Raw genomic sequence first — 26,350 nt, 5'->3', positions numbered from 1 at the left:
TTAGCTGAAGTTAAGTGTGGAGCAAAAGAAACTGAAGGACACTCATGGTTTAGCCCATAATTTACCCTGAAATATTGTCACTAAAACATTCAAAAATTATTTAGTTTAATAACATCTTCCCTGTGTTCTGTCTTTCACCACCCTGGAATCATGCATATAAAAGTCACTGTTCTTAGAACGGACTTGAGAAACATTTGAAAGGAACTATGAATCTTGGAAGCATATTTTTTCATAGGTACTTTTTTTCTCTACATTCCCAATTAATTTATGCAACTCATTGGGAAAAACTAAAGCAAGCTTTCTATTACTGTTAAAAAGTATTATCTTACAATGAGCTTCTATATCTAATAAAAAGGCCAATACACAAGCAAGAAACAATATTCTCTCGCTGTTGCACTTCAGTTTGGACACATCAAAAATAAGGTACTTTTATAAGCAGATACAAGCCAAATAGTTGAACTTTGAGTGTGGCTTTGTTTATATTATATATTTCTAAATCTTAAATATAAACTATAAACTGTCAGAAATTACAGAGCTCAAAAGTAGTACAAAATTAATGTCAATGCAACCTGAATTGCATCCATGGGCACATGCTATTCTGTATTGCTCAGCTCACAAAGTGTGCAGAGCCTGCAAGAACACACAGTCCTCAGGAAAACTGAGGGACTCTTCCCTGCTGGTACCAGCCCAGCCCCACTCCATCTGTAGCTACTGATCTGAATAAGGGGGTTGTTTGAAAATAACTGAGAACAGCACAAATTCCTTTCTCAGTAGGCACAGACACAACAGGGCAAATTAACACGGCACTGGACTTCTATTGCAGCATTTCTTACAACTGTATTAGCAAAACAGATGTTCTCAGTAGCTTTAAAACACATGGTTTCTTTAAAAACCATTTCATTATGGAAGAATCATCCTGAGGTGCACGAGTTGTAGCATTTTGCAGTAAGTAGCACAGGATGCATGGAATTTTGATTTCTTTGTCCATCAAAAACAAACCCAAAAGACAGAAACAGGCATGCATTTTGCCCTAGCATACTTAATCATTTTTTTAATGGCACAAAACGTTGAAAATAGAATTTTCCAGGATCTGAGTTTTGCCTAAACAGTACAGGCTAAATTAGTACAGTCAACCAAAGCTTTTTTAACTTCCTCACCACCCTACTCCCATAAAGTAAAAAGCAGAGCCTGCTGTGTTACAGAAAGACATGGGTTTTACACAAGTTCTGCCTGAACTGTTGTCTTTCCTTTACTTTTATTGAAAATTAGCTTGAAGGTCTTTGCTGTGAAACACTGCCAAGAAATGCAGGGGATTGTAAAACTCCAGTGGGGGGAACATGATAAGAAATGCTCCCTGCTCCATTTTTGTCCTCATTTGGGGGCACAGCATGAATAAGCAAAGAGGATGGGGGAATATTTCTTGGTATATTTTTAGCAGCTGCTTTGTCTTTGTATTCATTGCAGCCTGATGGGGGACTTCATGGGAAGCTCCAATTATTTGGACTTATGAGACTGGGGAGTCTTTTTGTTTTGTTTTTTAAACATCAATCTCTTACGATTATGATCAAATAGCAAGATCAGAGAGTTTACAGTGTGACCAAATACACAGGAACAGGAAGAAGTTGCTTCCTGGAAAATTCTTCTACTGCAAGTCATACAGGTGCTACAGCTAGAAAAGAGAGTCTTGAATTGGCTGAACTGGTTTTTTGTTAAAATTTTAAAAGAAAGCTCACCCTAAGTCACAGAGCATATCAAACATTTCAGGAAAATTATTAGCAACAAAACAGGGGGTTTGTTATAAAAACTGACAGGGATCAAGTACAAATAAGAATTTTGGAGAGAATAAAAGCCTTGAAAATAACACATTTTTAAACTTGTTTTTTTAAGTTATTCATAGGTACTTTGATTTCACTCAATGTGATACACATGAACTATCAAACTCTCCACTTCTGCTAAATCTAAGGCATGGTCAGCAAGACTTTTAGAAAGACCTTGGAACAATCTCATTCTTCCACTGACAAAACACTTAAACAAAAATTACACTTTCTAATCAGAGCACAAACGTGGGTCCCATCATATTTTCTCAATAGCAATCAAGATTATAAATTATGAGCTTCTTCTGGTTTTCTTTGATATATGCAATATGTTTCCAACTGGATAAGACAAATTAAATATTATCTATGGAAGACACAATGCTGTCAAGGGCATTCACTTGATCCTATGTATACATAGCCATGCTATAATTTCACTTTGCTTTGGTCTTACCACTAAAGTGTTTCCACAAGATTCTAAAGTACTCAGATTGATGATGAAAATGACCACTGCTGGAAAGGTGTTGTTATTGATGAAGCCCCTGCAGTGGGCATCCCCATGTTTCCCATTCAGTGCCAGATCTGTCTCAGAATAACCAGAAAAAAGAACTGTGCAAAAATTTATCTTCATAGTAATTGTCTGTACTCCACAGAAAACATTGATATCTCGTTCAGCTGCAAGAAAAACAGAGGGAAAGACATTGTAAGATTTGAAGAAATCATGACACAACTATTGTAGCAGTTTGTCTAGCATTGTGACTTACAATCAGATAAATTTTTAGATTTCACTTTCAGGGAAATATTAGAATGTAAAGGTAGGAATTGCATTAGTATGAAGAACAGATTTGACTCTACCATTTTGCTGAAGAAAAAAAACAGAAGTTAATATAGTAACATAGTGTAAACAAGCAAGAAATATATTAATCCCACAGCAAATCGTTTAGTAGCACATTTGTAAAATGAAACACTGCAATAGAGTAGAAAACAGCAAGTGTTCAAATATTTGGAGTCTGATTAAGCAGCCCCCTCTGGAACAGAAATTTCCAGCAATTCTGAGAAATAGAGAAGGCCAAGCTCTGCCTCCCAGCCCACTCTGGCATGAAAACTGGCTACATTATTCTGAGTTGTCTGGAGTCCGCTTTGTATGAGATCACAGTCTCAGGCTGTGCAGACTTTGAAGTACAATCAACCGCATATCAGAGTAATTTATTATGATCTCTCTAAAGTTGGTTTTCCCTAGATTTTGGCTTTGGGGTTTTTTTTTAAGAACCATCAACTTGAGCTTTAATGAAAAATCAGTTGGCTCTAGAAAGACTATGATCAATACCACAAAGCATCTTGCAATCTTTCATTCTGTGCATTATGACAACACAAAAGACCTAGAAAGAAGCAGCTGTTAAAACTGATCAGTTTTTGAAAAGCAAAAAAAGTGTCTTCGCCAATTTGACCTTTTATTCAAAAGCTTTGAAGATTTTTATGTTCTGAATGGAAAAGCATCAGGTTCAGATACAGGCACAAGCAAGAGATTGTTTTGCTTTAAAGCTGTAACATTGCTCTTCTTTAAACTCTTCTTTGCCCATAGATGGTTGGGGGGCTGTTCTGGCATTTCCCCCCAGTGCTTTACAAAAATACATACTGCATTGTATTAAACACAGACATTACTCCTTTATAGAACTAATTTATTACATCTGCTTAAAGATTAAGGGCTGTTAAAAATTGTAGAACAACTTCAGTCAATACTGTACCATTAGGCCTGCTAAAACGAATTGTTTCACTTCGTAGTCACAGCAGAGGGGAAATGAAATTTCCATTACAATGAACTAGTTCTTCCCCCGTGCTACAGGAGCACAAGCAGTTTAATTTAGACAGCTTTAATGGTGGCTTTCAAGCCAAAACAATCAAGTGCAGAAATTAACAGGCCAAACTCAGTCCTGAGCTAATGCCATGATAAATGTTACTCACTGGTTGTAAATCTGGGCAGAAAGGTACTGGAGGCAAGACAGGAGTTGAAGTGATTTGGCATGAAATTCTCCTGGTTTGTACACAATCATAATCCCACTAATGTAACGCACAAAGATCAGGAAGCAGCATGCCTTCGTTTTCTCTGCAGGAGGACTATTACCATCCATTTAATGAGTGTACCAAGGTAGAGGGGCCAGCACAAAACAGGGAATGGCAAATTGTGCGTTTATGCTTCCTTGGACTGACGCACAAACAGATCATAACAAATTGCAGGATGTAACAAAGTAGCTCAGTTAATTTCATAACTCACCTCAAGCCTTCTCAGAAAGCAGAATAATAACTTTACCAATTAACTTATCATTACTGCTTGCAAAATTATGATTTGAAACTATGGGAGATGAGACCTATCATACAAAACCAACTTCTGCATGATACAGGAGGAGGATAAACAACCTTTCCAGACTTAACCTTTTCTGCCCACTATTTCATGAAGAAGTATTGCTGCCAAATTAGTCCATTCTGGAAATAAAACATGTTTTGTGCAGAAATTTATCTGAAGCCAGTCCCAAACACATCTAATGCCCTCTAAGTTGCTAAATATCCAGCACATTTCTTGATAATTTGGGAGGGTAAATATTTCCTATATAAGTTAAAAGAAACAAACAAACAAAAAGTATTTGCATTCCTGCATTAAAAGCCTCTGGTTTTCTGAGTCAGAGGAGTGATGGCTTTAAGGTTATGGCACCCAGCTGATGAAGACTTAACTGTGAGGGCTTCAGAGTTTCCATACAGGCAAATTTGGTTTCTTTCTGACTCAAATCACACAAGATATCTACAGCCAGAAGTGCTCATGGATGTCTCTCAAGCAAGAGAGTATAGCCCAAGAGGTACACAGATCCTACAGAAACAGAGACCATCCTGAATTATGGACAGACTCATGGGGGAAAATGCTGGGAGCTCCATTGCCCACTTCTGTTCTGTTGCCTCTCCACACATTGACAACTCACCCCAGGGCAGGCAGCAAAAAACCCTCAGAGGAGAAGAGTTTCCACAGAACACCACTGATAAAAGTCATCCCATCAGAAGAGGAATGAAAGTCCTGTGTAGTTCAAAACCAGTTTCTCCTCATGAACCTCCTCTTTGATCAAATCCCTGCTTTGATATTAAATTAAAATGCACAGTGTATGTGAAAAATCTGCAATATTTCCTCAGTCCCTACAAAGTTTTCAACATGAACTCAAGATAAGAGCCCCCTGAATCAAAACTGCATGTCCCAACTGGAGACAGACTGATATGGCTCTATGTCCCAGAAGCCTTCTAAAAGCTATGCTTCACTGCAATGCAGATCTAAAGTTTTTTTCCCTATGTAAGCTTTCTGAATGATGGCAAGATCTAACCTAATTATATATTCTCTAGAACAAATCTAGCTTTGGTACAAAAAAATTGCTGCATTTTCAGTCTACCAAAAATAGGGCTATTTTTTCCTTCATTCCTGATGACTATTGCATACCTGCACTCTAAAATAAACCTGCAAACTGCAGAAACAAAAGTTCTGTTTGATTGTCATCCTATTTATGCAGCACTATTCCCATGCAAGAAGTCACCTAAGCAATGAATGATAAAAGCACAAACAAATGAAAAATGGATGAGCTCCATGGTTCCTCTAGGAAGGCTTCATTTGTACTCTTTGTTGAAGACAACTGCTGTTTCTTATCAACATTTAAAGAAAAAGAGGAGACAACTTCAACACCCAGTGGCTTCTCCAGTATCTGCACATCATGCTTGGTATTCCAGCTGACAGCAATAAAGACTCCTTGCATGGAACAAATAAGGAACAGGAAGAAAAATCTACCCATAACAAGGCTCTGCGAGTACTGTCTCAGCCTGGAAGATATTGGTTTTAAAATGTTCTCCTTTTTGAGAAGCACTTCCTGAGCCAAGTGCTGGGGAAGCCAGCAGAGGAAGAGTGAGCCCCTTCTCCCTGCAGAGGCTCTCTCCACCTTCAGCAGCCTCACAGCTCCACTGGCCCCAGCCCATTACACAGCATATGCCCATTTCTGCATATTGAAAATAACACCTGGCAAATTTGGGGCAAAAGGGGTTCTTGGCTTTTACCTCCATCTCAGATGCACAACTAACAAACAGAATTATTTTTCTTTCCTAGCTCTCAACATCAACAATAAGACTGTTGATTAAATCCTGGCCTTTGAATCTTCTATGACAAACAAGAAAAAGAAGGACTCTGCTCTCAGCTCATATGGCCAGTTAGGGGTGAATTGGCATTTACTTTAAAAAAATCTGTTTGCCTGTAACCTAAACAGATTTTCTCCCAATTCAATCAGATTTGGCAGAAATGGAATCTGATATGACTCATTTTTATGAGGCAGAACTGCAAGAGGCCCCTCAGTACCCTCAATAAGAGATGAATTCAATTCGCAGGTATCACATTGCAAACAAACATTGGCACAGAGCAGGTGCAAAAAATGACCAAAGAAAAATTTTAAAACACAGAAAGAAGAACATAAACTTCCCTCTATCTGTTGCAAACATCTCAAGAAGCCTGAAACAGGGACCAGATAAGCCACAATTACATAAGAAACTCAAAAGGTAGCTCTGAAGCAAGTGGGCAAAATTCACTCACACTTCAGAGGCAAGTCTGCAAAAATTGACACTAAATGGAATGTATTTATTATGAATAGAATATAATAGGAATATATAGATATTAAAAAGTAGCTTGCAAAATATTCAGCTAAACTGTGATTTTCTCAGGAATGGAAACAATGTATTTGATCTTTGCATATCTTATTTCTCTGTTCTTCATGTTCATATTGATTAAGTGGAAAAGAATCAAACCCACTGCTGGTCCTTATGCCAACAAAACACCTAGCAGTGTGATAGTAACATGGGAATCAATACACCGACTTTCTGCCTTCTGCTGACTTAAATTTAATAAAAGAGCTGACCCACCCTGAAAAAAAAATCAAAACTTTTATTATTCAGAAAGCAACAACAAGAGAGGTATTACAATGTAATACTATACTGACTGTTCATTACTGAACTATTCAAGTCAATCACTATCTCAGAAAAACAAGATGTGAGAGAGACAGTAGTCATAGGCTTCTTTTTATTATTATTATTATTATTCTGCCCATGATACAACTGAAGCAGGAAGGATCAGCAACGTAATAGAAACTAAAGGATCCTTTGCCTGAGTAAACCCTGATACCATGCCACCAAGACTGACATTTCATTTCTATTTCTCCTTGTATTAACAGCTCTGAGCATCCAATGTCCCCAAAATTACTTCATTCCCATTTTCTTAGAGGAAGGAAAATACATCATCCATAGACAAAACTCATTGCTTCACCTGTCCCTAAGCAAGGACTTAATGTTGAAGTGAGGCACTAAAATTTTGCCATCAAGGTAATTTCGCTTAAAATAGATACATATTTCTTTATTTTACTAAAAGGATATAATTATATTCTCTTACCCAGGAAAAAGAAAACTATAAAACCTAAACATGAAAGAAAACCCAGTTAGAAGTGTGAGAGTGTTAAATCTATAGAGAACATTTACAACAATATGAGCTCTGGTGAATGTCTTGGGTAGTTTAGAGCACTGGCAAAGGCAGGTCAAGCCCCACTGGTGTGAGGGGAATTGTTTGCCTTGCTACCAGGCTGAATTTGACCCATTGTGCAATTAAGAAGGAAGTAAAGTGCAGCATTAGGCAAGTTCATTGTCACAAAAACAGTTAAGACTCACTAAATCTGGAGTCCTACCCCCAGGCCTTAGACAGATTTAAAGCTCTGTATTTAAAAATAAGCACTGCTTTGAACCAAGACAATAAAGAAGCCATTAGAAAAAAAGTCTATTAAATACTTACCAGGAAACCTGCTATGGAGGTTAGCATCACAGTTGTATCCATTGAACTGAGCAGTCACCGGGAGCACTTTAATCGTCAGCAGGAGCAGCAACCATACCTGTTCCATTGCAAAACCTAGCAAAATATGGGGTGGTTATTACACACATCTGTTCATTGCATTAAAGATGCTCACTGCAAACATTCCACTGCTGGGAGGCGATGATCTCCAGCAAAGGAACTGGGGATAAAGCTCACAAGCTTGTGGGAAAGAGGTCACAGGCAGCAGGGCCCATTTCTCTGCTCCTGAGTAATGCCTAATTTATATTAACTTCCAACTTCAATCATAACTAGCAAAATAAGGCATTCAAGGATAATAGAAAAGGGAAAAAAAACAAGCCTAAAATATAATGATAGATTAGAATTGCTTGAATATTTAAATTCCAATCGTTTTTTGATGTTTCAGCGTAAAATTGCTGAAGAAAGACATCTTGGCTATAATAAAACTATTTTTCCAAGTCATACAAAACCACAGAAATAAATTGTTAGCTCAGAAATTCTGAGGTTCAAGATCCTATAATAAAAATGGGTTCATATCTGTTTGCCAAACATTTGTTCTTTGCAGCACAAATGCAATTAAACCGAGCTTCCACAAAGAGCTGGTACAGACACTTGCATCTACTTGAATTGTATCTGGCAATCAGAACATATGAATTTCAAGTGTTCTCAGTAATGATTCCTTTTTCAAGGAAAGCTCCAAGGTGTAATACCTGTGGTACTTACCACAACCAAAAAATCCCAACTTCTTATACATGTCTGTCAAAAGCATCCCAAAATATTGAGATTTTTGTCAGTGAATTCAAGAGCACTAATTCTTTGTTTGGTTTATTTTGTTAGTTTGTTTGTTTGGGGTTTTTATATATGTAAGATTTTGTCATTCTAGAGAATATAGCTGCTGATGTAGACCCCAAACGTGGCAATGTTCTCCATTTGCCTAGACAGGAACTCAGCAATTCCAAGATTTAGGAAATTGCTTCCTCTAAGACCACAGATCACCTCTCTCCAAGTGGATAAGGTACATGTGCAAACGCCAGAGGTGTAGCACATCTAATTGCAGCCATACCTGGCATGGCAAGGAACTGTCCTGCATTGCTGAGAAGAGCAGGCCACAGCACATGGAGAGAACACGAGACAAAATGTCACTCTTTACTGGATTTTTCATGGCTACACAGCAGTGTGAGCTGCTCCTCCTCAAAAATGCAAAGGCTTTCACTAATTTTCAAACCATGCTCATTTAATGCTCTGCATTGAAAGAAAGACCCCTAGAGGACACTCCCACATGCTTTGTCAACGAACAGATCAACTCCAAGAAAACACTGACCCAAATTCTTCTAAAAAGTCAAAGGTGTGTCCAAGTGTACAGCCAATGATTCTTGTGTAATTCTGCTTGGAAGCACACAGAATAAAACCAGAATTGGAAACACCAGCTTCCAGCTAAGCATGCACATTTGGGAAGCCAGGTGTAACTTTTGCTATTATCACATCCAAAAGCAGCTCTCCAACCTAGTTCTTCACAACTTTCTCAATGAGTGACTTACAGCAACAAAGCAACTTCCTTTTTGTTTCAGGTAGATACCTAATTCCAAACAAAAACACTCTTTGACTCTTAACACTTTTTCCATTAGATTCCTGTGGAGATTGACAGCACTTGCAGCTAATGTTGATGAAGAATTGTGAAAACATAAGAAAGAAAATAAAATTTCCAACTGGGTTGCTATGAAACCTCTATATTTTCATGATCTCTTCACCCTGTCCATCACTCTCAGACAGAGAGGCACAGCAGTGTTTTGTTTGTTTGTTTACTATGAAAATTTATATGTTATTTTGAAAGAAACATCATTTCTTTCAGAATATTGGCATTTCTCCAGTGTTCTGGAGCCTTACCTCTGCTTGAACATACAGCAGTTACATTGATAAAGTGGATATTACTGTTCTCTTGTATATGGGCTGGTTTCTGATGTCCATTACAATGGGATATATCAAGGATATACCAAGATCTAAATCTGAGTTTAATGTTCTAACATCCATGGTGGCTTTCTGCTAGTAAAAAAATGTTTGAAAAGAGTTAAATGAAAGATGTCACTGATAAAGCTGTAATTATTATTTTATATGAAAAGCAGAACTTCACAATAAATTCTAAAATTTTAATTATTAAACATAACTTAAACTGCTTCATTTTGGAAGAAGGATAGATGATTGCTAAGGAACAAATCTGAATTAAGACATTAAGTATTTATACCATTATTTCTCTAGCTGTATTCAGAACATTTCATATTTTAACACAACCAATAATGTCCTACTTGCTTTTTGGTTATTGACTCATCTGCATATGAATCAACATGCACATCCATATCACCAATTGAGTTGACTCCTGCTGCTTTTGGTTAAATAAACTATGAATATGCATAATTTTTCATTTTTCAAGAGAACTGTAGGGCTAGAAAGCATCCTGAGAGGCCAACATCACTGATCTGCCCTCCCCAGACACAACTAAGGCAGCCATTTTTGCTTTTCCAGTCTGGTCTTAAAGGCCCCTAGAAAGATATTTCTCAACAGAAATTTCTGAACTTCAGCCCTCCCAAATGTATAAGGCATCCTAACCAAAAGTTTCCTACCCTACCAATATGGCTGACAATTTAGTACAATTATTGAAGCATAAAAGTTTTATCAAAATAGTAGCAGGGACATTATATTATTGCTGACATATAAATATGAAACTAAAAATCCATGTACAAAACCATAAGATAGCATGCAAGTGTCAGGAATGGGATGATTTATAATCCTGGAGTGAAATACATGAGGAAGATATCTGCCTTTTTTCCTTCATTTAGTGTGCAATTCTTAGTATGCCTTTTTTGAGGAATGCTGTTCTTGGTGGTTTAAAAACAAAAGGCTTCTTTGATCTACAACAAACACATTTGGCTGTTGAGAAGATTTTCACGATTAAAAAGATGCCAACACATACTGCAAGGGAAATCTGACCCCCTCTGTTCATTAAACTCCTAAACAACAAACCCATACCAGGTTTCACTGATGTACCCAGAGTCAGGCCCTGCTGTTCTGTGCTGCTCACCACTGAAGAGTACAGAGAGGTCAGAGTTGCAACAGGCAGTGCTCACTTTAATTGCTATCACTTTACAAAGCCCTCGTCCCTGCTCTGATAAACTTCACCATGTCAGAAAACCTGCAGAGAATTCCCAAGTAAAGATGTTTATGATTTAAACATCACAAGATTTTGCAGTCAATTTAGGAATTTAATTCCACTGAGAAAGTATAGTTTGATTTAAATTCCCTCTTCTTTCCTCTGTCATGACCTGATATTCATTTCTTTTCTCTCCCGTCCTCTCTAAAAAGATCTTCAAAAATTTTCCATTGTCAACAGTATTCACTGACTCAGCCCTACATTTTTATTGAATTGCATTTGTGAGCCAGTTGTAACTTCCAAGCACATTATTACTTCAAATATTCTTCCTGTATTTTATAAGAACTTTCTATAGTCCACTGCTTATTCTCTATTTTTAATGCACAGGGTATGGCAGTTCAGCAGAATAACATGGTGATCCTCATGCCTTTTGACTGGATAAATCTTTTAAAAAGTACAGCTAATAATAATAACAAAAATTTCTGAAAGAAAATTATAGATGTGTTGAGCACATAATAAGCTGGTGCTATAAGTGTTTTCATACATGCCTGGTATACCTAGTAACTGCTTAAATGTTGTCTAGCAATGTACACTAGGTATTTACAAATAATGGAATAGGAATATTACTTCTTCTAACAAAAATATTTTCAAATTATCATTACATAGTTCAACAGGCCCATCTCAACCATCTCATGACAAAATAGCTCCTTGTCCTCCTGGCTTGCATTCATCTTTCTGCCACATTTGTTTCTGCATGTGCACCCAAGATGTGAGTAGCTGTGAAGAGCATTTACTGCACCACTGTCAGGTCCTCCAGAACCACTTTGCTTCTAAGCACACACGAGACTGTTTGCCATCACTTAAAAGTAACCCAGTGAACAAAAACAGAGGAATATCTCTCTACTTCAAGTTCTTCAGGGGAACTTTTTCTTATGACTTGTACATCCTGTTGAAATAAATTATCCAGATAGTTTCAGTATCGCCTTCTACTTTATATCCTTGGGTCTTTTGATGCAGATAAAACAGGACTTGGATCTTTACAGCAACTGTTTTAAAGATAAGTCTATCAAAAGGTGATAATTGCCTTTTTTTAAAAGCTTTTTTTTTATAGATAAAGGGCAACTGAGATGCAAAGAACTTTAAGACACATTTCAACTACAAAATTTCTCTATGTTTGTAGATAATCTTTGGTTCTGAGACTTTGAAACACACATATCTTTTTTAGAGTGTTCTGTGATTTCAGACCCCATAGTGCCATCACATTCCTGACACCTATAAAAACCTACAAAATGGAAAAAATAAATATATACAAATATGCACATATATATATGTACATGACAAATGCAAACACACAGAGGCACACACATGAGCCTTGTAGTTCAACAGTCTCCTACTAAACCTATGAACAGCCTGTATATTCCCAAAATTACAGTATTTAAGACTCACAGCAAATGTAATAATTTGATATATATGAGGAAATAATAAAACTAAGAACATCAGAAATCGGTGCACCTCAGAATGTACAAAACCAGATGATTCCACACATGGAAAATGTGAAAATATTTTTCTTTAAAATACATAAACTAATCTGTCTTGTAGCTATTCAGAACACAGCAGTTGTGGACTGAATGAGAAAGACCATGATTTAAAAACACACATTAGTCAGGCAGGGACTTGCCTTCAGCATCAATTATCTGGCCTCAGAATGACCTGTATGTATTTCCTAGTCATATTTTTGCCCTCAGTTCTTGAGATTTATAAAAAAGAATCCTGAATTAGCTCCATAATATATTAGGTTTGTAATTAAATATTGGGTAAAAGCTTGGAACACCTCCTTAATCTATCAAAATACTACCAGAACGAAGTGGGAGCTGCCCCTGACCAATTCTAAATCATAGGTAAAGCCTCAAATGCCAAGATGTTTTGTGAATCAAGTAGGTGCCCGTACTGTCCAAGGAAAATGAGACTGAAGAAATTTTTGCAGCTTTTGAAAAACAAAGCTTTTGCTTTGGTCCAAAATTGTAAAAAATTCTAGTGTAAGTTAAAAGAATTTTGTGTTATTTTCAAGTGTTTTTACAATAATCTCTTTCACAGAACAAAAAAGCCAAAGGGTCTGAGAAAGAGATGTTAAGTTTCCATAAAAGGAAGCTACAACAAAATCATTGGACTTTAATTTGAAAGACCCCAGATTTTCACCAGCACACTACAATGGGCAACTCATATTCAAGATCATAAAATATTTATATGGAAGCAATACATAATGTGCTTATGAATTGAAATGAAATAATTCTAAACCCTTCTGAACACCAAAAGGCTGAAAATCTACATCTGCTTCCAGAATTCACAGCTCAGTGTTTTTTGTGAGGCTTATGACTGTAGTGAGAAATAAATGTGTATGTTGGGTAAATAATAGAAGCCTTACAGCTCTGGAATCTATAAAACCAGGTGTGTTTAGAGAGAGGCAGCAGCACAGGTCCATCTGGAGCTTCATCTCAGAGCCTCAGATAGACAAAAATCCAGCTGAGACAGTTTTTCTGCCCGCCTAATGACTAGGGAAATATAATTGGTGTACCACACTGCCAAAAAGCTCTTTAAAAAAATACAAACCTACCCTCTAACACTTCAAAACATTCCTAATAAACTTTTAAACATTGTACCTTAGTATATGTGTATATCTTTATTTTTACAACCAATCCTTGGATGCACAGACTTTTTTTTAATCTAGTCTGAAAAGAAACTGAGTTAACTGCATATTTCCAATGTAACAAGAGAATGGTGATCAAGTGAATACTACACCTTTATGAAATATTTCCAGATTTATAAAAAGCAGCATAATACCTTCTTCCAAGAAGACAGACTACTGGGAAAATACAATTATAATAGTATAAATAAATCTAAACAACTATTGTTGAACAAGCCAGAGATCTTGACTTACTAGGTCTATTTAAATTTGTTCACTTGCAAGTGTTGAGGTCTGTTTTGCTGCTATTCTGTGCTAAATAGCAAATTTATTCTAGCATTTCCTACATCCATTAGTGAAATAATATTCTTCATATGTGATATCTTCTCCCTACACTGTTCCATATTACTTTCACCATAGCTCTGCTTAATATTGTCTACTGCATTAGAAAAACTTTGACACCAGCAAGATACCTGAGAAAAAAAGAAAGGAAATTCAGTATAAGATTTGGAGACTATTGCAGTGACTAGTCTGAAAAGATCATTTTAGCTCAAATTTGGATGTTCCTGACAAATCAAGTCCTCCTTTTAATCATTAAAATCAACATAATTTGGCTTGTTGTGCTCTGCTTTTCTTTAATTTTGTGGCTAAATTCTTTAGTACAACCTCAGTGGATTCAACTGAAACACCAGGAACATAAACCAACAGAAAACATTGATAGATTCCATTGATATGGAGGCCACTGCAGTTCTGACTCACATCATAAAACTAAAATAAAAACCATGTTGGATTTTCTTTATCTTACTTCAGCCACAAAATACTATAAACAAGCTGATTACAAAACAAGAGCCATCAGATAAACACCAGCTGGGCCACATTCACTTACAGGCTGGCAAGCACATAGAGAAGTATCTGTAATGAACAGAACTACAGTGCTTAAGACACTGTCTAATTAATCCAATAGTGAGGAAAAAAATGGGACCATTTAGCTCTATTGCTTTGTGTTTCTCCTTCACTTTCATTGGAGACACTGCAATTTGACAATCACTGAGACTAAAGCAAGTCCAGGATCACCTTGGACTGAAACACAAAAGTAAAAGCTGTGTCATGTCCCCTGCACAGGTAGTGTACAAAGACTGTCCCTAAAACCTGGAACTAAGACTGTTCCTAAGCTTAAATACATTCTCCACACACGCACATTCAGTCCACAGATTTCCTTCTCAGACCACTGATCATTATAGGGGTTCCACCAGCTAGCAAATTTACAGATCAAATTTACAGAGAGTGTCAAATCATCTGATAGAGGCCCCTGAAGTGTCATCACATTCCACTGGCCTTCAGTAGCCTCTAACCATGGTCTGGATTCAAACACATTGATCTAGTGATGAGCTGCTCTTAATCCTATTGCCTGACCCCAGAGCCCTGCAATCACATGGGCAGATAAAGATCTAAATTAGTATCATTCGACTTAATTGCGCTTTTTATGCTTTTGAAGAGAGCGATATAAATATAAATCTTCAGTAAAATAATGCTTGATGTCACTAGCAAGTAGATTATACTGCAGCCATCTGTTTGCAGCTTGAAAAGTCACCAGTAAAATAAGACTTCTCTGACAAAAAGCACCAAGAGTTTATGCCATCATGATTAGTTCAATTTCCTTGCTTTCAGAAGCAACAACTAAGCACTAAGGATGTAGAATAACGCTGCAGTAGAGTACAACCTTATCTAACCCTTGGAAGTTAAAAAAATTAGCAGTAAATAATATCTTGGTCAAAGAAAGCATGTAATACCACAGATTTCATAAACTATGAAATCAAAGAGATTGCGTTCCCAAATTTATATTTTAAAAAGAAAAACTGCTTCTACTGTGAAATAGAAGAGATTCACTTATGGCTATTTCTTTCATCATGTTTCAAGTCCGTGTTGTAGCCATCTGGGACTTAAAACAAGATTTGAAGTAATTTTTGAGCCAACCTGTAAGACAAGCCTGAGGTGTACTGCTGAAGATCTAGTTGAAAAAAAACAAATCATCATGCACTGGTAAAACCATTCTTTGACCAAGAATATGCAAGCAGGGCCAGCATTCCTATCTCCTGCAGCTCTTAAGGCTTTCCCCCACAGTACACAAGGCAATTATAGCAACTATGTCAATTTGGACAGTATCAGTTCATCAGCTTAACCCAAGACTTGATTTCAAATCCCCGCGATCTTCACTGAAGAATATATCGCTGTTATCATTACTTTAAAAATAAACAAAGGTGGTGCAATTACCATGTCCAGCCAGCTTTGTGACCGGAAACAATGTCACTTCCAATCAACAAACTCTTGTCATTCAACTGCAGTGGAGCCAGATAAGAAGTCCTGCTTATCAAAATTTTCCTCCATCAATGCAATGACTGTGGGAACAGGCTGACTGACACCACAAGTTGGGGAAAATTGCCTCCTTCAAGCAATTGATTGTTTCCCTCCTGAAAGCAACACGAGTGGGTCTGACATACACTGATAGCCTCCACATTGCACAGGGCTTATAACCTTCCTCCCCTAGCATTAATAGCACAAGTCTGGTCTGTGTACCCTTAGGTAAAAGCTAACTTGCAAAAGTCTATCCCAGTTGGACGCTAAAGCCTTCATGTTTGCATCAGCCATTCCCTGCTTGCTTTTTCCCCAACAAACTACCCCTGAGATTTCCTAGTGAGGTTAAATTTGTCTGATGGGTGACAAAGTAAGAATTTCCTTTTAAAAGTAATGAGTACTGTGATATTAACCACTATTTTAGTAAGTCCTAGTTGGCTGACATGGTGGGCACTTACCCAAATCCCCTGTAGCTGTTGAGTCAGCTGTACTCCATCTATCCCGTGCTCCTGCATGTGATCAACTGTTCAACTCCTCTGCCCTGCAGAACTTTTTCAGAAAATATTCTGAGCCTGTGGATGGAGGAAAAGAGACACTCATTATGAAAATTCTTTTTAAAATAGGTCTGGATTTCAGATGGGAAAATTTGACAGGTCTCAGAATACTTTACAAGCCTGTTCATCATCAGAATGAAACCTGAGTAGGTTCTTTATGGTGCCTTTTTCAAATCATTTGCCTGTTTTTTTCTTGCAGGCTTTTGATCTGCTTCTCTCCACTTGTATGAAGAAATCCAGAGGACCATGTGGGGTGAACAATCAACCTGGAGAAATTTTTCTGTCATCAGCTTGTTGAGGGAAAACCTTGTCTGCTTAAAAAGAGGGGTGGGAGGAAGGAGAGAGATGGAAGCATTGAGATAGGATCAGTAACTAAACTGCAAGGTTATCAATGTACCATTGTGTGTTGTGAGAAGTGTCTTTTGTGGTTTTTTTCAGCTCTGGGCTAAACTCATAGTACTAAACAAAACAAAAGCAAAAAGAGCGACATTTCACGCTGTGATGAAAATGTGATATAGGGGTGTCATCGTGAATACAGGTGACAACAGAAGGATAATTACCAACAGGACATCAATGCACACAAAGCCAAGTGCACACAAAGGCAAAGATCAAGCTGCTAGAAACTAAGCCTGCTTCATAATGTCTACTCCTCTATTTCTGGGATTTAGGGGGGGAAGGGGAGGGGATGCTTAACTCCCATTTCTGGCATTAGACTTTCTTCCTCCTCCTGCCCCCTCCCTTCAGTTTATATTGTAACCATCTATGCTTGGAAGCTTTTGTTACACCTCTGGCCAGGGAAAACAGTGGTTTGTAGGCTTTTGCAATATAGAGACAGCTATGAGGTACCTGGATTTGTTGGAATGTGGGGCAATTTTTAGAAGAGAAAAGCCCTGCCCCTGCCGTGCCTCCACTTTGGCCAGCTCCTCTTAAACATCAAAGTGCTGCAGAGCACACTGCATACATTGATGGCAACCCAGGCAGGCCCCACAGAGCAGACCTGGCAGAACCAGCACCAACATGATGCACTGACTCCCCTCCTCCTCATCATCCTCCATGTCAGGGCAGTGACAGATGAAAGCGGATTTTCCTCTTAACACTGAAGTGTCGTACAAATCCAAACTAAAATTTCTCTGTGTAATATCAGTTTCACAAACAAGTGCATTTAAAGAACACTCTAACCTTGAGTAGGTTTCCAAAATGAGAATCTCTATTTATGTTGTTTTATCATTTAAGACATGTCCAATAACAAAAGCCATCCCTTGCCTTTTGGTCTTCAGATGAGATTATTGGAAGCATCAAATCATCATAAATCACAGTGCAGTTTCTGTTTCCACTGACAGCAATCACAGCTTCTGCAACATCTGGGTTTCCTCCCTCTGCAGGAGCATGTACACAATGAAATCCTGACAGGTGTCATCCCACCTTTCCCTTGCTGCAGACTGTTTTTCAACAAATTAAGGAGACAAAGCACAAGGCTGCGGGACAGGTCCTTATTATGAGAGCCTTACTCAAGGAGCTGCTCTCCAGCAGCTGTCCAAGGAGGAGCTGTGGCTGTGCTCTTCTGGGAGACAGCTCTCCCCAAAAGCTGTAGGAGCAGCTTGGCAGAGGTGAGCACACTTCCACCTGCCCAGGTGTGAGAGCAAAGTGGGTTAAAAGCTGGCTGCAGTGGCTGCATCCCCTGCCTCCATCCCAGCAGGGCACAGCACAGCATGCTCCCTGCGGCAGTCACTGCTCACAAGCGCCTCTCACCTTTACCTGCTCAGGGAAACAGTGATTACCTGCATGTTCCCAACCCCAACCAGCTTTTGCCACCTGGGAGGGCAGCTGGTTTCCCCTTAATCTATCTAAAACCCCATAGGCAGGGTGAAAAACAGCCCAGCATGTTTCATGATTTATTAACTGCTCTTGTTTACAGAGCTATGAATCAAGAAATCCCTGTTCTTAGTAAAAACAAGCCCTTCACTGCTATTACACTGTACCTATAAGTGACCCGAAGGATGTACCACACGCCCTCAAAAATCCAAGTTTCTTTTTCAACTTCTCTATGGAGAATTCAGTAATTCCCCTGCTATATAATGTGCTATTTCTGGGTTCTTTACATTACAAAAAAAAAAAAAAAAAAGGAAATCCCTGAATCCTTTGACAGAGAAAAAAAAAAAAAATCCCTGACTATTTCACCATTAACCCTTGGGAGAATGTGCCCCCAAATATTTGATTCTCCAATCTAAGAGTGTATTCATAAGGAAAACTATTTTCACCCGGTATAATAGTCAATTATTTTGAAAGTTTTCAGCATGATTTCCAACAGCTATTCTGGCCAGAACAAATATAAGACTACAGTTCTATGAATAGATCACAATAAGCTTTCCAAATGTACCTCATTAAGAGACATCTTGCTCATTTCCAAATTAAAAATCTGTCTCCATTCCACAAATCCCTCTGCCCATCTCACTCATATTTTATATATTATTTGAAATCAGACAAGCAGATTCTTCTAAACCATAATTTTCAAGGAGATTTGGACACAGTTTGATTACTAATTTTATCTAATTGGCTTCTAAGGAACTTTTTCTTTTCATGTAGAAGGGTATAACACATAAGCAAAAAACATTTCTTTTCCCCTCTTCTCCAGAACTTAAAAACCCCCACACCTTGCTACCCATATCTAAATACCTGTGAAGAGACAGAGAAACTGCAAGAAAATAGAAAAACTCAATAGAGAAGAACAAATTTCAAAGAAAAATTATGTCCAAAGATTTTAACCAGCCCACATGCAAGCCAAATTCCACTGCTGTTTTGCCCACATTAACTACATATTTTGTCAGATTTGCAATTATCATAATAAAAATAATATAGATGAGATCATCCTTTATTATTAACCACAATAAAAAAAAGTCTAGGTTTTATCACTATTATCCTCTAATAGATAGCTCTGGAATTATCTTAAACTTGCTCCTACCAAACAGAGACCACATCAGAATTTCACTGTTAATATGAAATTCTACAAACCTCAGCTACATTGAAGCACAGAGGCTATTTCAAAACAAAATATTCTTCCATGTCAGAAGTCATATGAAATTCCCATTCTCATTTTAAAAGTGAAATGCTTTGCTCTGTGAAGAGGGATTCTGGGTTTTTTGGAAATGGGCACTGAAGTTGCACAGTGATTGTTGGAGCATCCATTAAATGAGTTCTGCAGCTTAAGTGGCCTTCTAATGGAACAATTCAGCCAAAGCACATCTCCACTGTTTAGAAACAGAAGAATGTTTTATGCACAACTAGATAAGCAATTTTTCTATAAAAATGTGCTTTTTGTAGAATGTATGTCAACATCAAATGTTTAAAATATGTCTGAAAAAAAAAGGATAGTTAAAAGAACAACCTCAGCTGTCAAAACACAAACAACCAAATCTTTCTGATAAAATAACCTGTCAACGTTTGGCATATTTTTGGGACATATATCTGTGATCTGTGTATAGGCTTACATTTGAGAGTATTCTCACGGATTTTCTCCCCAGACATCATCATCATCCACATTCAGTTCTTCTGGCAGTGAAATTCTGTAATCCTCCAAACAGGCCCCCACTCCTTCTCCAGTTGCTTTGTGTTTCTTACACCTGTATTCATCTGCACTTAAACTCCACACACACACACTTGCTTCTCTAGGCATTTCTCAGTATTAAGTCCATATTGAGCACCTTGATATAAGCAATTCACATTACTACCCAAGTTTATTTTCTAAAAGATCAGACCTAATTCAAACCCCAGCTAAACTGGATTAACAACTTATATAATTCTTACTGTACCAAATCAATGTGTGCTGTAACCACAAGGAAAAAAAAAAGTAAAAAAATCAATACTGCATGAGAGATTCCTCCCTAGTTGTAATCAAATATACTCACGCAAACATATGGCTTAAAAATTGTCATGGCTGTTTACATTATTGGCATCTAGAGAAAGCGCACACCAGTTTTAACTGAATAGTATTCAACCTCAAAACCATCTAGTTCACTTTCTTTCTTGCCAAAGCAATTGTAATTTAAATCTCTCCAATGCAATCTACTAGCAGAACAGGGAGCACAAGTGAGAAAAATTATCATGAAAGTACACCTGCCCTGAAACATCACAGAACCCAAATCCAGTTTAGGCAAAGTTTTACCAAAGGCAAAAACATGACCCGAACAGATTGTGAATAACCCTGGCATCCGTTTCATTTGGGTACAGACCACAAAACTGGGAATGACAAATCCCTGTTAGTTTTACTAGCACACAACAATATACATCAAAAGACCACTATGTTTCAGTATTAGCAGAGGTAAATGTGAATTAGAAATGGCTGTGGTTACAAATTGGGAATTGAAATAAAAAATACACACAAGACTCCTTCAGCTTCTCTGGATTTACGCAAACCTGCCTGCTCAGTGGTAATAAATACATACTCCCTATGCTTTAGAACAGCATTTAAACCAGCTCATTTCTACATTGAAAATTCCTTTTTATTTCACAACTCTGCTTTTTAGTTTTAGATTTTTAAGCCCCTACTGGCAGAACCTACAACTGATCTACATCAACACCGTAGATTACCTTAGCTCACCTGTGGCTGTTTTGAAAAAGAGTTTTCGTGTTGACAATTACAGACTTGACACCTCAGTGTGAAAATAAATCTGGAATTCAACTTCCTTTTGGATTATACAGAAAATTTTTGTTTTGTCCCAAATCTAAAAAAAAAAAAACCCAAAAAAATCACCACGTTACCATTTGCTATCTTATCTCCGGTCATAGAGAGTTACGCTTTTCATACACAAGACCTAAGTTTGTTTTTAAGGCTACAATTTCCAAATATGCACACTCTTTGGTAGCATTAGATGAATCCTGAACACTGCACATTTGTATGTAACAACTGAGGCACCCTCCTTTATGAACATATTTCCACCTCCCAGCCAAACCCACAGTCTTTATTCCTGTCCTAGATTATTCTTAGTTTTTCAGTAGTTAAAGCATTTTCTTCTTCTGCAGAGGCCCCCTCATCCCTCAGATGAGAAGAAAGGGTGTTTTTGACCTGAAAGGAATATTCACCTGGTCCTCTTGCTTTACAGCATAGCATTTTTCCTTGTCTCCCTCTGCCATTAGCTTCTTCAACTAAATGCAGATGTCACCAGCCTTTCTTTAGAAAAGGGAAATAAGTGTCCCATTAAGTACTTAGAGGAGTGGACAGATTCTCCCATTCAGCTGGTTCCCTACACACTTGCTGGTGCTGAACAGCAAATCTTCTATTTCTGAGAAAGGGCCATCACAGAGAGGTCATTTTCCTCTAAGTGGTTTCCTTATTTCATCTCTTCTCAAGTTTAGTGTTAAGTTGCTGAAAGATTACCTTATTCATATGATTGCGAGCCTGTTCGCCTCCAGACTGTAGGGTGAATGAGGCAATAATTATTTGTTGGAAAAATACAGGTAGTTTAGCTTGCATTGCAAAGAAATATGTCTGAAATTATCATTATTCCAGTGACAAATCCTGAGACCTTTATTTCCTTTTCAGAGAGTCAGGCCCTGCTCACAATGGTGAAAAATTACATGCAGATAGTCCCAGCTTCTGCTCCAGCTCAGTGAGAGCCCAAAGTGAGCTGGGCAGAGGGGCTGCCTCACCAAGCACTGCTGCAGACCATGTGTGCACCCACAGCCTGGGGCTTCTGCCAGAAGGAAAGCAATCACCAAGTAAGGTAGGATGAGAGTTTTATGTACTTTAATACACCAGTGAAGGTCCCCAAGCCAAATGGTTCTGCGTACCTCCTTTGGCGTAAGTGGGTTTTTCAGCTTTTTTACACTACACCAGAAGGTTCTTTTGGAAGTCTCTTATTTTTGGAGGCAGGGGGAATTTGAGCTACTTATTTTCAAGGGGAAAAAAAAAAAAAAAAAGCAAGTACAGTGTTAGTGAAATAAATGCAGAGTTTTCCATGTTTAGTCAATTCATGGACAGATTTCTAAGACCATTTTTGATAAGATTTTTCCCAGCCAAATACAGTCACTGTTGTAGTTACTATGACAATTTTCTGTAATTAAATGCAAGATTAAAACTTCAAAACAATAAGACCATTAAATGTCAGGAAACTCTAATAAAGGAGCAAAGAAGAGTGACAGAGATCAGAAAGATTTTTCCACAGAAGAGCCTTGACCCATTCCTCCTAGGTTGCACCTGCTCTCAGAACACAAAAGCAGCAAACTGCCCCTAGGAAGAAAAAAGCTTACTACACAACCCCTATGAACTGCATTTAAGATAAATGTTCATTATTTTGCAGAAGGAACATGCAGCAGGATCAATATGCCATCAAGATAAAAGAAGAGTATAAATTGTCCTGAGAGTTGGTCAGAATTTTCTTTACTGTCAGCCAGGGAATTAAAAACAGGGTGGGAGGCATATTAAAACTGTGCTTTTATAAGCCTAATCAGTAGGCTGGAAAATGAGTTTCACAAAGAGATAATGAGCTCCCAAATCATAATTTGCCAAGGCTGCATCGATTTTCACTCGTCTTCAGATCATTTACGAGCACCCAGCACAAGAACACCTTTCTGCCCCAGGCTCCCTCCAAGCAGGGACATGTTCCAGAACAGCTCTCCTTGTGCAAGGAGGAGTTCCCAGCTTAGTGGCTGCATCAGCTAAAAAAGAACATGATTTTGGATCCACTGGAGATGGATATTTCATGTCATTATCAAAGCTGAGAATGAAAGCATTCTTGTGCCCTGTTGAACAAATATTTGCTTCCCCTCTTGGGCATCTTCACAGATATGGCAAAGAGCTAATAATAATAAGCTGTTGATAAAATCAGTTGTGCTGCCATCATTGTGGTTTTAGCAAGACTGTGTTCTCACCCCACTCTATGCCCAGAGCTGTTAGGGCATTTACCCAGAGCACAGGAAAACAGGCTGAATGTCCCTCCTCCAGCTCCACCTTGGGGACCACTCCATTAGGTCAAAGGATTAAACTTACACCTGGGTTAGTGGCAACAGGGTTGGTCCCCACCAGCTCACACTGAAACAGTTAAATAAAAACTCTAATGTCAATTACCACAAATGAGAAAATAATCCAGTTCAACATACATCTAGATCAGTGCCTACAGCACTGTCCTGAGCAACAAAGTTGAAATAATGCTCTCAGACTAGAGAGGAATTAAACCTAAGTCTTCTACATCTTAGTCAAGCAGGCAGATCCCTAAATTGACAGAGAGGAGCTACTGCAGAAGCAACTTTCTATCACGGCCACCAAATTCTTTTACAAATAGCATCACAAGAGGGATAACAGAAGTTAAAACCATGATCTTTTCATTCAAGCTGACATTTGATTTCTTCTTTTATGGCAACGCACAAAATCCACATACATAATCTACATTCTTGCAGCCATCAGTCAGGCTTGTTTTCCTCTCCCACCCACACATCACCAATCCATAAATGCCCTATGCTAAAAGCACTCACTGGATTTTTTCAGGAGAAAGGTTGGAATCAGTCTTGTCATCTGACTCTTCTACACATCAAGTTATTTTAATTCCTCTATAATTTGTATTTAGAGTTAAGACTTATATGTACAAAATTTAGTGTTAACTCCTCTCACTTGTTTTACCCTCTAGTGCTTTCATTTTATTTGATTGCACCCTGCTCTTGTCAGCAATTTAGACTGACCAGGTATTAATTGCCTATTACATCTCATCTTTACTGTATAGGAAGCACAATTTTCTCTTGTAAAGAGTTATCTTCATCCCAGGACCTGGTTGGATTCCAAGGGAGCTATTTGTTTGTCAGGGCAAAATTCAATAAAAAAATGTTGTTTATCTTTAGGAGCTATTTATCTTCTGCTAGAGAGTAGAGTAATTAAAAAATGGTATAGTTTGAGGAAAGGGAATAGGTTGCTGAGTTGTTGTTTTCTGTTTAAATTTGGTGTTTTACTCCAAAATTCACTAGTACTTCAAAATCATTTTTGCTCTAGCTAAAGGCACAGAATTATAAGGGGGAGGAGTGCTCCAATTTTTGGACATATCCTTTCTTTTTTCCTTTCTGTCACATCTCTGAACAAGTTAGACATTCCCTAAGTTGTTCATTTCAGTGGAGAATGAGGTTTATGGCCCTTACCTTAGTAGTCAGTCAAATAAGATCAGATATTTCTGTGGGGGGTGGGAGAGGAGGAACCTGTTACTCTCTTTGATTGCTTGAACATGTATTTTCAATTGCAGAGTTTATCTCCCAAGGCAGGAAACAACGTACCCCACATTCTTCATTGAGAGAACTCAAAGCTGGTGCTTCCTCCCTTTGTTCACTAGCTGAACATGCCCATCACCAGACCTTAGCTGATCCATCTAATCCCCACTTTGAACTGTCCTTCTCTGAAATTCTTTACTCTGCAGGTGACTGAGCACTGGAACAGGTTGCCCAGAGAGATTGTGGAGTCCCCTCACTGGAGATATTCCAGACCTCTCTGGATACAACCCTGTGCTCTGGGATGACCCTGCTTGAGCAGGGAGGTTGGACCAGATGGACCCAGTGTGGCCCTTTCCAACCTACCCAGTCTGTGATTTTGTCCCTTCTTTGCTGCTGTACAAGAGTCTGCAAGACAACTTCTCAGGACTGAAAATTAAAACATGCTGGTGGTTCAGCATCGCACATCTTAATTTTCATCTTCTTCCATGTTAAAAGAGCACAAATAGCTACAAAGTTTAAGCTCTAAATTTCATACTCATTTTCTAGAGAAAACACAGAAGAAATGAATGCTTGCAAATCTTCATTAGTCTGTACATTATGGAAAGATACTGTAGGCTAAATATCAGAATTGCCTATTAAATACCATAGCAACAGATCAAACTGTATTTTAGTGCACTAAACAAAAACACCGCAAAAAATGAAAAAAACCCAAAAAACATTGTGATTAAATATATTTTTAAAAAATCCATAAAGTTAAAAGTTGAGGAAAATATATTTTCTCAAGAATTACAGCTCCACTTGATCTATTTCTTTCCTTACTTTTAAGTCCACTGAATTATTTATTCATTCAAGTGCTTTAATCAAGATAACCACTCAGAAGTCATTTGATTTAAAAGTACTGTTACTGCTAAACGCAGCAGTAACAGATCACAGATATTTGCTGCTCACAATTACGTGTGGCAGCACAAAACGCTTGCTGTACTGAGGACATGCATGGCTACAGCCAAGAAAGACATTTAAGGGTGTAATAGGATATTTTTGTCTTTCTGTGATAAAGAAATATTGTTGTGAGAGACAGCCCTCCCCCTTTTGCTTAGCCCCAGGACCCACACCAAACATGGTTTGAAAGTTTATCCTGCGAGATGAGACAGTCTTTGACTTTAACATGTTTCAAGCCCACAGCTCTACCCATGGGAGCCAGGCTACAGCACCGGGGACCCAAAGCATTTTTAAAAAACTATCCATGAATCAGGTAAATACCCAGCACATTTACATGGACAAAACACTCTCTGTTGTGCCTATACAACTCACACAATTGTTGTTAGGCTTTTGAATGCTGAGCAGCAATGGCTGAAATGACACAGGGATAGGCACAGACTCTCATATTTGTTACCAGCTACACAAGGACAATTCTTACCAAAACATGGGTTTTTAGGTAAAGCAATGTTCAACAGGTGTTTTATTTCCTTTTTATGTATTCTCACACTGTGGCTGGAGAGTCTCCTGTACTTTATTGTTTGTAAAGGTACTTACTCTTTTCCTCCACACTTTTTTGAGCAGTGAAAACAAAATTGGATTAGAGACCAAAACATTAGCATGTTGGTCGTTGAAAATATCTCAAGTAAAATGTTAAATAAATCATTAAAACAGTATCAGAGTTTTGGTTTGGAGGTTTTTTTAGCTTGATACATCTGAAATATACTTTTTTCACAAACTGAATTCCACAGAACATTTGGAACTTCATTTCCA

The 26,350-nt window shown here is 38.0% G+C and overlaps 1 protein-coding gene across 1 annotated transcript in view; it reads right to left on the bottom strand.

Annotated features, from left to right (window-relative positions):
• The window catches only part of ZPLD1 (zona pellucida like domain containing 1), an 88,443-nt gene that overhangs the window by 11,974 nt on the left and 50,119 nt on the right, over positions 1-26,350 (bottom strand). The window contains exons 2-4 of the mRNA XM_059466565.1: positions 16,325-16,438; positions 7,657-7,770; positions 2,266-2,486 (exon numbers count right to left, since the gene is read on the bottom strand). Of these exons, the coding sequence (XP_059322548.1) occupies positions 2,266-2,486; positions 7,657-7,762 (327 nt within the window). The 5' untranslated portion in view covers positions 7,763-7,770; positions 16,325-16,438. The remainder of the gene's footprint in view (positions 1-2,265; positions 2,487-7,656; positions 7,771-16,324; positions 16,439-26,350) is intronic.

Source organism: Ammospiza nelsoni, chromosome 2 (genome assembly GCF_027579445.1).
Source record: "Ammospiza nelsoni isolate bAmmNel1 chromosome 2, bAmmNel1.pri, whole genome shotgun sequence".
Lineage (NCBI taxonomy): Eukaryota > Metazoa > Chordata > Aves > Passeriformes > Passerellidae > Ammospiza > Ammospiza nelsoni.
The sequence above is the reverse complement of the archived record's forward strand: the minus strand, read 5'-3'. Positions and strand labels throughout refer to the sequence as shown.